Here is an 11871-nt window from a genome sequence, read left to right as displayed (position 1 = left end):
CTGCTATATGTGGGGATGGTACTCCAGAAGATGAGGCGCCGAAAGCTGGAATGATGTTTTCATGCATAACTTTGCCTAATACAGGTGATAAGCTGCACAACTATTGGCTCAGAGGTGGGCTTTTAAATGGTATAAATTATATATGCAAATTTTGAAACTGTGTAATTAGAACAGTAGTGTTGTGTGAAACTGGCGCCAAGGCAATGTGGCATTCAAAATTATTACACATTTTTGATTATTATAGAAAAGTGCTTTATCAAATCACCCAATACAATATGAACGTTTTCGGGTTTCACTACTGCTCAGTGTAAAATGTGTAAAGATATAACAACAGTAAACTCAAAGCAATTTAGTCCGAGGTTTGGCATAGCAAAGCTACGCTGCGCTTGACCCAATGGGTGCTGTTCAGGCGGGTTCCGAGCAAAATAGGGAGTACATAGTTGGTTGAATGGCCTGTGGTTGAGAGAATGCCCTTCCGCTCGGCCGTTTTGTATACCGGGCACTTATAACGGGTCCCTTCTTCAAGTTCCGCTATTTTAATGGGCTACAACAAAAAGTGAATTAAATTAACAGTTTAACAGAAAATTCAACAATACTCACAATGAGATGGATAATTGGCATTACATCGATGAGCATTTTGGAGAGCTGCTCTTCAAGATAACATCCTCTCAAATTCCATTTGGCACCTTCCAGAAACAACCCATGAATGTAGACTCCGTTCTCCGGTGGCGAATTCGCGCTGAAATTATCCAATCGATTATAACGTTCAATATATTGGGTTACCCGAAAAGTAATTGCCGATTTTTTTTCATTACAAATAAAATACGATTTTTTGGTACATAACTATAGAACCACTCCATTGTTCTGAGTTCTAAGTTTTCAGAGATATGTAAGAAGTCGGTTAACTATCTTCATTTATAAGACTGGCCATTTGAACTTTATTGTTGTGTCCAGGCGCGAAACATTCAAAACCTAAAATTCCAGTGGTTCATAACTACAGAACCAGATGGAAAAACTCTCTCTCCTTTACAAATTAACGTCAATTTCACATGAATTTCTAATTCGTAGGTCATACAATCTGTAATGTCATGGCATGGTTTAATGAATAGGGGCTTCAGATTCTGGACTGATCAGCTTGTTTACCACTACCCCAAACTACCCCGAATGAGTTATTTGAACTGATTAAGAATTAAAGATGATCTATTAGAAACTTATTGTAATTCATTCAACGTTAATTTAGTAAAGGAGTGAGAGTTTTTCCATCTGGTTCTATAGTTATGAAACACTGGAATTTTTGTTTTTGAATGTTTCGGGCCTGAATACAACAATAAAGTTCAAATGGTCAGTCTTTTAAATGAAGATAGTTGTTATACCCTACACTATATACTTCAATTCGGTTGAAGTATATAGTGTAGGATATAACTTCTTACATATCTCTCGAAACTCAGAAAAAATGAGTGGTTCTATAGTTATGAAACGCAGTGTATATACAATAAATTGTATTTTATAATTTTATTAAAAAAATCGGCAATTACTTTTTTTATCTAATAAATCTGATGACATTTCATAAATTTTACTCACTCTGAGGAGCGCAACACGTTAAAATCAAACGTCAGTATGTCGATTGGTATCCGATATTTTCGGGCATAGTTTTGCATCGCAGCCGTAAGGAACGCTTGTGTAAAATAGAATCCAGCGATCCAGAACGCATTTGGCTTGCCCACCCGGTACCACGAATCCAAAAATGCAAGCCGCTCCAAAAAGTCGTTTATGTACGCACCGATCGGTTTCAAACTTGGGTACGACTTTCTCATCCAGCTGTCCGGAATTTTCTTGAAGTTGATTGCATTGAACACTGCTTCCAGTTCCGGGGTGAACACAATCAGTCCCGCAATTCCTTTCTTCAAATTCACGCAACTGGATCTAATTTCCTGCAGAAGTGTGTTGAATCGTTCCATCTCCTGCACCAAGACCGTATTCATAGATTCGCTATAATCCACTGGATATTTTTTCTTCGAAAGTTCAATGTCGAAATCATCCGGAAGTCTGTCGTAAATCTCAACGACAACAGCCAGGATAGTTTTCTCCTTGTCAGCATCACTTTTCTCCGACGTTCCACCGAGAGTCATCAGCATCGACTCGAGTAACACCTTTGATGCATTTACATCCCTCGTGATACCGGCATTGGGATGCAGCCCGTACACTGTTGGGCTAGGGTAATTGGGTACATTATTCTTAATATGCGCTACATACTCTCGATGCTCGTTTCTCAACGGGATACCATAGCTTTCACCCTGGTTGGAGAAATGGTAGTTCGGATCGTTGACCACTCGATCGTTAACGTAGTCCGCCAGAATCGTTATGATAGCTCGTCGATCCCATGCATCCGTCACACGACCCCCGTAGTTACACTCTCCGGTCAGGTATGAAATGGCTTCGTATGGTACATCATCGTACTGGTTGAGGAAGATCTGCAACTGAAGTACGGATATTTGAAAATCAGATTCGTTAAAACCGTACGAAATGTTCCACCCGAGGGGTCCAAATTTTTTTCGTTCCTGAACTACTGCGTGGAAAAAGCATATTCCGTAGAGTAGCTTCGAAAAAGCACGATCCTTCCCAGGGCATCCGGTGTAGAAGTTATCGTCATTCATCGGTTCCGAGTTGTACGAGCGAAGAAGATTTTGCTGTAACCCTGTGGGAGGCTCGTTCGTCATCTTTATTCCGTTCTGTAGAATGCTTGTTGGGAATTTTTCCGACGGATAACTTGTTAACCATAAACGAAACGATGAGGTAGTGTTGTAAAGGTCCATATTCTCCCAGAGAAACTCCAGCGCGGGCATCCATGATGCTGCTAAATGGCAGTTCTGTAGGCAAACCCACGTACCCTCTTCTTGTGCCCTTTCTATGATTTTTTGAGCTATCGGACCCTGACCTTGACCTAGTGAGATTGATTGGAAGGTCTCATCAAATCCCATTTTTTCGGCGAATAAAAGTAGGGCGTTCATGGGATCCGATCCCGGGGAGAGGATGAAAATAAGCGGAGTTAAACAATTAGAATCCTCGTATGATTTTGCAATATCGAAGGGGGGTGGAAGCACATATGCTGGACCCATCTCTGATGCGACAAACTCAGTGATTCCTAGAACGACTTTATCGGGTCGAAATGTTCGCAATACGATGAGTTTCTCAAAACGATTCGTTTTCTCCTGCCAAGGGGTAGGCAGTTTCTCCAAGTGTGTGTCTTCAACATCGTAGTAACGCTTCCATGCTGCTAGGTTGTGGGAAAAATCATTGATAAATCCAAAAAACTCCGGAAGCTGTTCCAGGCGACAGATATCTTCCCAGAGTTTCTCCGTAATCCATGTCATATCCGGATTGAGACGGTCTGTGGTACTTTTTTCCCCTCCAGATAGCAGAAATTCAAACTCTCTGACGTCCACTTGATTACACGCGATCATAATTTTTGTAGTCAAAATAAAAGAGAACAACAGTTTATCTCTCTCAAATAGAGATCTACAAACGTTGTTGTATAAATTAAGCGTGACGGCGTCCATCAAATACTTCAATCTCCTGAGTAAGTCTTTGGTTCTGTTCGCATTCTCGATGGAGTAGACATACAAATTTATGAACCAAGCCAACGAAAACTGATACATCGGGTCGATACTCGGCAGCTCCGTTATGCAGTAATACAGCGTAGAAGAGTGGGCCGCAACCGGTCGATAGTTCTGCCGAAACGCTTCAATTTTTGCCTCAATTTCTTTGGAGTCCTCTTGTTTCCTAACAATGTCGATCGAAATAGTTTTAGAATCATCCAAAATTTTTATAGCACTCTCATCCTCCAGAATGTCTCCCTTACTCTCCGACAGAGTCTTCAGTATTTTATCTTCGACTTCCTTCAACATTGTGATGTTTTTCGCTCCCTGCAGAATCAGGCTCTGACGTAGCTCCTGTAAATTCGGGCGCTCTTTAGCAACCACTATTCCGAGCAGCTGATCTTCCAATCCCTGAATGGTAAGGGCAAAGTTGATAACCGTTACTTTGTTGAACACCTCCGGTAAATAATGTGGGTTTCTCAATCCGGAGGTTAAATATAGTCGAAACTTCGGTGACATAGCAATAACATTGTCTCCCGCGCTGAGATATTCAACGCCTCCCTGAACGAAAGTATTTCTGTTGAGAAGCGGATCTAGCGGAGCCTCCAGATCTTCGAAAATATTTTCAATCAATACCGGGTAGCCATGTTCTATGCACGATTCTAGACGTTTCATATAATCCGATTGGGAAAATTTTAGGATCTGTAGATGGTTGTTCCTTTCCATATTTCTGATCCATTTATTCGCTTGGAATTGTGGGTCTATGAATAAACTGTAACGACTGGAACTATCCATAATGATGCCATTCTCAACTGAGAATGCATCGGTCGGTAGGCCAGCAATGTTCCAGTTTTGAATCTTTATTTTTGATCCAAGTATATTCACCAAACTGTAAGTTTCCGAACACGGTATTTTCATCTTGACTACGAACTCGTGCCAATTTGCGATACATCGATTCCGATAACTTGCCGTTAGCGGGGCAAGATATGCAATGACACCGCTCGATATCAAAATATCCCCTGCGATATTATCATACAATAGTTGAAGCTGTTCAGCAGAGACTGTCCATCGATTCTTTTCTCCCCCGAGACCGCCAATAAGAGTTTCCGCGCGTTGAAGTTTATCTTTGCACAATTGAACTTCGTCTTCAACCTCTTGTTTCTTGCGATTAGCTTCATCCAAATTGTCATTCAATTCGGCTACTTTACGCTCGAGATTTGCCGCCAGTTGCCGTTTCTCCGTAAGCAGAGCCATCGTTTCCGCATATTCCTTCTCCGCTTGCCTAAGTTTTTCTTTCTTCGGGGCGACAATCTTCGCCACAGCATCATACAAATCCATAGCAATTATCCACTTGCACAAACCCTCAGCAGCGCTGGACGCCTTCGCCACAATGTGCGGCTGGAAGTCCTTGTGAGGAATATAATCTTTCCTGATCTTTTTCATGATGTCCGGATTTATACTGTCCTTATCGAAGTCTTTTAAAGTTTGTAAAAATGACATGTCACCTAGAAGGCGCTTGCTTGGTCCCCAGAAGTCAAGCATCTTCTTTCCAGTTGCCTGATCCGTCACCTTATCCGGAGCGATTCCCTTCATCACACAAACCGCTGCCATAACAAGTTTGATTACCTCGGGAGGATTCTTCATTGACTTCACCAGCGTAATGTCATTCGGCTTTAATGTGTTCAACGCTTGAATGGCTTCCTCGAGAATGGGTATGGCTCCAGCTAGATCTTTTTCGCAGTCGGCCTTCAGAATTTGTGCCTCGGCCGCCTGTACATTTGCCACTATTTCGTCCTTCTTCACCTGTTCCGTAGCGGCAGCCGCTTCAATGGATTCTTTCTCGATCTCTTCCGTCATCTGACGAGACTGTTCGGCCATGATGATCAGTGTCGGCTGAAGAGCATTCAACTCCTTCTGCATTATGGACACAGCTTCGGCAGCCGCATCCAGTTTTTCAAGACCGCCAAGGTAACGCATTTTGTTTTCCATAATTTCATTTTGGTGCTTCTTGGTGAGATTTCGGAAACATTTGATAAGTTCCAAATACGAAGCGGATGTGATGTAAGTAACACGACCAGTGGCCGTCGTAAACTCTGCTGAGACTTCCCTGGCTACGACGTGGAAATGCTTACAGGTGACTACTGTAGATTCTTTAACCGATTGATCCACATTCAATTCCTTCATGTACATTTCGGCTACCTTCTCGAGTGCATCTTCAGGCCATGCGTCGAACCAATCAATGGTACAACAGTTGACCAGTGATGGGTAAAGTCTGATTCTCGTTCTCAATGTTGATCCAATAGGACTGAAACATATGACGATGTGCAATTTTTGCTTGCAACGGTTCACGAAAAATTGGAACACCTCCAGAGGACCAATGTCTAAATTTCTGTTTCCGCCTTGAGCGGCTAGACGGACCATTTCCAGAATCTCCTGTTTCTCGTCAATTGGAAAAATATTTGGAACCTCTCCTATGTTGAGCAGGCAATCAATATCCTGCAGAAAAACCTCCTCCTTCAACTGCGCCTCCGTCAACAGAAACACCGTGTCGCGGCCCATGCCACCAGCTTCCCTCAAAACTTTCTTCAAATCTTCCCTCCATTCATTTATTCCGTAGTACTTGGTAATCTCTGGTTGGAATAACGACTGTCCACAAATTTGTGCCGCCAATTTTGTCAATGACTGTCTCCCAGAACCGCCCATTCCAACGAGCATACAACTTCCACCTGACATAGACATAATACGGCAGATCTTATTCAGGTGCTGCAACGCATACTGAAATAGAACAATATCCATTTTGGCTTTGTGAGTGCTGTTGTACTCCGCTAGATCTCGGTTGGCTAAATCCCGTAGCTGTTCCACGTGTTGCGTCTCCTCATACTTTCGATCTTCCATCTCAGCATCCACATCGAAGTAACTTCCGAACATAAGGTTGTTCAAACTGTCCAACTTCACTGCACCCGTTTGTTCGTCGAAAAAGTCGGGCAGTAACTGTTCCGGTCTCTCCTTGAAAAACGTCTTCAAGTTCTGATTGAGTTTCTCGAACACAAACAATCGATCTTGCTTGTCCACTAGGCGATCATAAAACACCCTCAAAGCCTCATGCATCCATAGCTTCGGAAATACTTTTTTGCTTTCCACTGATTCTCGCTTCATCATCGAACAACCGCTAATAACCCGTGAGACATCTCTCAAATTGAAGATGTAATGCGACTTCGCTGGAGTCGGCAGCAACTTCGCACAAGCAAACTGGTACGCGTCCAAGGTAGCGTTCACGATCATGTTAACCATCGTGGTTACATCAGTGGCGTGGCCTCCCTTTTTGTAGCCATCTAGCAAGACATTCGTGAAAATTTTGAACATCGTCTCGTCGTTGAAATTGCTAATGGCAAAAATATCAAAGTGACACAAGAACCGTTCGTAGACGTTCTGACGGCTGCCACCGGGCAAACCGCACGACGCCATTATGAGAATTCTCTGCAGATAAAGCTTTGAAGCATCCTTCAGATCGTACCAATGTTCATAGTCGAAGTATTGTCGAATCAGTTCGATTGGCGGTTGGGCCCCGTAGATCTCCTTAGCCGGCATATTCATGTCGTCGATGAAAAGAACGCTGATTTTGTTGTCCGGAGGACGGTACAGCCCTCGGCGCTTTTTGATCAGCTTCGAGACTATTAGCTCCTGGGTTTGGTTGGCCGTAATTTGGGACGTAAATGTAACCAAAGTCGGCGAAAACGTGGTTTTATCCATCTTGCTCATCAGGTAGTTTTGGAAGTAGTAGGTTTTGCCTGTACCCGTGGGACCAACCAAGAGCAGAGGCTTCTTGTTCTGCAAAAGCCGGGGATAGAAGTTTGAATTTAAACGAACTATCATCTTACCTTCACGTGAATATCTATAATGTGCATGTATCGTATGGAGTCTAGAGTGGGTACCAGCAGCGTAATACCAACTTCATTCTTCATTTGTCGTACCATATCCGGGTAGTAGCGCCAACTCCCCTTCTGTTTGAAATAGTACACATAATCCAAAATCATTCCTTCCCCTGGCATTGAAACATCGATTTTTCCAAGTGCCTCTGGTACTGGGTGGTGCTCGTCGGTGCCCTTCCAAATCTGTGAAACATGCCAATGTATAAAATATGTGGTAAAATGCATACATAAACCATGTCCATTATATTGTCATACGAATTCAAACTTCGATGATTTGATATATATTAGATTTGTTTCGATTTTGAATGAAAGCAGCGGAGCATTTTGAAAGAAGTCTGGGAAAACTTGGGGAGTATATACACCGGTTGGTAGCCAGGATCTGGAACACAGAACAGCTACCGGAAGAGTGGACATATGTGGTAATTTTCTTGAATGGCGTTAACGTTCCCTGAGGAACCTTGCCATCTCAACGTATGCATTAACTAGCGTCATTTATTAATACTTAGTTGAGATTTAGTTTGAGAGAAAGCCAAATAACACGCCTTGAATGTATTCCGAGGGGCAAGCTCTAGAATACGCGCGACCACAGTGCAAGTCGAAGGAAATTTTTCTGACGAAAAATCCTCCGGCCAGAACGGGAATTGATCCCGAACACTCGGCATGATAATGTGAGACGCTAACCAAACAGCCACGGGTGCACTATGGGGCAATCTGCCTCATCTATAAAAAAAGGTGACACGTTGGATTGTGCAATCACGATCTTGAATGCAGCCCACAAGGTTCTGATCCTCTATCGCCGGACGACGGACCTGATTTTTACACTGCGGCAGATCCTTCAAAAGTGCTGTCAGGTCCCTACGCACCACATCTTTGTCTACTTCAAAGCCGCATATCATACAATCGACTGACGACAGCTGTTGAGAATCATGGACGAACACAGATTTCCCTGAAAGCTGACAAAACTGATTCAGGCAACGAGGAAACGATGTGCGAATCTCAGGCGATCTGTCAACATCGTTTGAAACTGACAGGGGATTTCGACAAGGCGATGGACTCTCCTGTCATTTCTTCAACGTTGCGCTGGAAAGTGTTATGTGGAGAATAGGCTTCAACACAAGTTTCAACAAGTCAATTTATCTGCTTCCCTGGTGACGTGGACATAATTGGAAGAAATGAAGCGCCCTTATTTAATTTATAAGTTTCGCTTATGTCGAACCGGCCCCACTTTAGTTTTTGTTTTATTCGCCAAATTTCCAGGGGGGCAAGTTCAACATAGCGGATTGATTATAGAACAGGGGTTCGCGCAGAGTCAGCACCACGGAAAAGCGTGCGTACGATTCTAGCGCGACCCAAAAATCAGTTAGTAAATAAGAAGTTGTAATTGTAAACATAAGATTAAATAAAAAGTACTGAGCCAGTCGGGCGAGGGAGCAGTAAGTAGTATTTTTTTTTTATCTGTATTATAGTGATTTTCAACTCATTTGGCTGGTTCGTCACTTTTACTTCCATTTTTGGAAGAATGTCGGGAGTGAGAATTGAACTCGTGACCTTCAGCGTGAGAGGCATGGATGTTACCACTACGCCAGATCGCCTCCAGTAAGTAGTATACTTAGTACGCTAGATATCGCGGGCGTCTTTTTACTGACTGGGAAAGAAAAACCAGCGCAGAAACACATGCGACGGTAGCGAACTTGTATACCCGACTGAAATACGAAGCATGACTGGTTGAACTAGCATTGGGCTGATCGTAACAGAATCCTTCTCGGTAGTAGTGTTGTGATGGTCGGCGACGAGCTCGAGGTGGTCCAGGTATTTTCTGGCAACAACAGCCGTGAAATTCGAAAATGAAGACGAAAATATTAACGGAATTCGCACCTATTATGGACTCCGTATATCCTTAAGGTACAACAAATTCCGACCCTGTAAGAAGTGTACCATATATAAATCCCTGATTCTACTGGTTGTTCTCTATGGGCATGAAGCATGAACGTTACTCAAAGAGTACTCACAGGCACTTAGTATTTTCGAACGCCGAGTGCTCTGAACAACATATGGCGGTGTACACGAAAATGTAGTATGGATAAGGAGGATGAACTACGAACTGTAGCAACTCTACGGTGAACTCAGCCAGTCTCCAGAAAACAAACGCAGCGCTGCGCTTGAGTTTTATTTTCATCAGTGCGCGCTCAAAGAAAACTCGTATTCTATCTTGGTGCTAAGAGCACAAAATTCATAAGCACGACAGCGCAAAATGTACCCGGCGCAGAACTCAGATACTAAACATTTCTTCTCACTTGTGTGATGCGCGTCTCATTCTATACACACACACATACACATCAAATTTTAGCGCCCGCTTTGTCTTCGTTCGTTCTAAGCAAAGCATGAAAACAACAGCGCCCCCTATTTGAACTGTATACGCTTGTGTGAAGAAAAATATTTCAACAGAGAGAGCAATCCAGTTTCAAGCGCCCAGTATAGAAATACGGCGCAAGCACGGTGCAAATTTCAGCGTAAAACTCTGCTTAACACTGGGCGCAAATCTCTGCATAAAAACGGCGCTGACAACCAAACATTTCATCTGTGTTTCGGAGCGAGCTCATTCGCCAGAGCGCATGTGTGCACAAGGAGTGGGAGCTCAACTGGGTGCAAAAATCATGTTGCGCATCAGCACCGAGTTGCACTCTGAAGATTGAACTCAACATCCAGAAAGTTGCCAAGGCTGCATGAGTGCAATGAGCAGGATATGTTGCAAGGTTTCCAGACGGGAGCCCTGCAAAGGTGTTTGCATCGAATCCGATGGGAACAAGAAGAAGAGGAGCCCAGTGAACGAGGTAGAGGTAGCAGCTCATAGTGGATCACACCCTTTTGATCCTACCAATTACAGAGAATTAATTTGGCACCGTGGATACTCGAAATCTTATCAAAATCTTTTTGTACAACTTTTGAGCGCGTTTTTTGGCCACCAGATTTATATTCAACGTCCTGACATACGTTCGTGACGTTCTAACATACGGATTCTCCGAATGATACTTTGGTTAGAGTTGTGTTTTTTTGTTTAGAGTTGTGTTATTTTGCGTTGTCGCAGTCCGATGGTCCCGAGTTTGCCTTAGTTGTTCTCAATACCTTCAACCTCAGCTTCCGATCGTGAGTTCTATTACAACGCGTCCTCTGAACCATCCGAACAGTTGTACGTTCACGGAAACGTTTCAGCACATCACATCATCGGTCGATTTAGCCACTTTTGACGTTTTCACTTTTTAGTACCTGACCACGCCTTGACCACGCACAACTTTTTCAAAACAAAATGGATTAACGTAATTTTTGCCGTCGAAAAAGGTTATCCATTCAAAATTATCCTCAGAATGCCTAAAATAAACAGTGATTCCAGATTCTAAATGTTACAAGCCAGTTTTATAGCACTTCGAGCCGTCTTGTGGAAACGGAACGAATAAAGTTGCAGATTCAATAATATTATGTTGATAATTTACAGCATATGTTTCGGAATAACACCGCTTCTAACCTTTTTGACCGCCTCCCTTTTTTTTCATTAGAATGTCATTGTTTGAAGTTGTCATTTTCAGATAGATTTACGAGAGTTTTGCATCAATCATTTGGGGCACACCAGAACAATTCATTACAGCGAACAAATTTTCAAAACCAAGGTGTGTGGAGAAAACGGCGGAGCACCGAAATGTGTTCACTAACACAGAATTCAAAAACAGGGTGCCTGGGGGAAATCGGCATTGTAAATATGTGCAAGTCGGGGCATTTTTATATTGCAAGTAAGATGAGTGATACGATCAATTCTGGCAAATAATATTTAAATTTGGAACTTTAATGTTGGTTGCTCCGTGAAATTTCATATTAAAAACCGATCATGCATTGTGAAATATTTAGCACAAGTGTAAGTGTAAAATTGTATGTGGTAGCGGTTGTGTTAAAATTGTATGAAATATGAAACGATTTATTTCAATTTTCATAAATAAAAACCAATGGGTGTTCCCGCACGAGAACGGATCATCTGATTTAATCCGTTTGTTTTGTTGTGTGCATTTTCTACCAAGGAAAGTTCATGCCGCGAGAAAGTTGGAATAGCGACGGAATATTCGAAAAGTGATTTCCCATATGTGCTACAAATCGTATTAAGTGATGTTAGTCCAATTGAAATTGGCATTAGCATAGTGTTCCATTGGATTTGAACCGAAAATGGAAATGGATTGAATAAACACTCAGAAAGTAAAAATTTTAAAAGAAAATTACTAATCATTATTATAGAGAAAACATATTAAAAACATGTTTTTTCTGGTGAGAAAAAAACATAATTGTGTTCGATAATGATAGTTATC

At 42.4% G+C, this 11871-nt stretch overlaps 1 protein-coding gene across 1 annotated transcript in view; it reads right to left on the bottom strand.

Moving 5' to 3' along the window:
* Positions 1-10: 10 nt before the first annotated feature.
* The window catches only part of LOC129765198 (dynein axonemal heavy chain 12), a 46149-nt gene continuing 34288 nt past the window's right edge, over positions 11-11871 (bottom strand). Inside the window, exons 6-9 of the mRNA XM_055765217.1 lie at positions 7475-7708; positions 1582-7424; positions 601-739; positions 11-544 (exon numbers count right to left, since the gene is read on the bottom strand). Of these exons, the coding sequence (XP_055621192.1) occupies positions 350-544; positions 601-739; positions 1582-7424; positions 7475-7708 (6411 nt within the window). The 3' untranslated portion in view covers positions 11-349. The remainder of the gene's footprint in view (positions 545-600; positions 740-1581; positions 7425-7474; positions 7709-11871) is intronic.

This window comes from Toxorhynchites rutilus, chromosome 2 (assembly GCF_029784135.1).
Source record: "Toxorhynchites rutilus septentrionalis strain SRP chromosome 2, ASM2978413v1, whole genome shotgun sequence".
Classification (NCBI taxonomy): domain Eukaryota; kingdom Metazoa; phylum Arthropoda; class Insecta; order Diptera; family Culicidae; genus Toxorhynchites; species Toxorhynchites rutilus.
The sequence above is the reverse complement of the archived record's forward strand: the minus strand, read 5'-3'. Positions and strand labels throughout refer to the sequence as shown.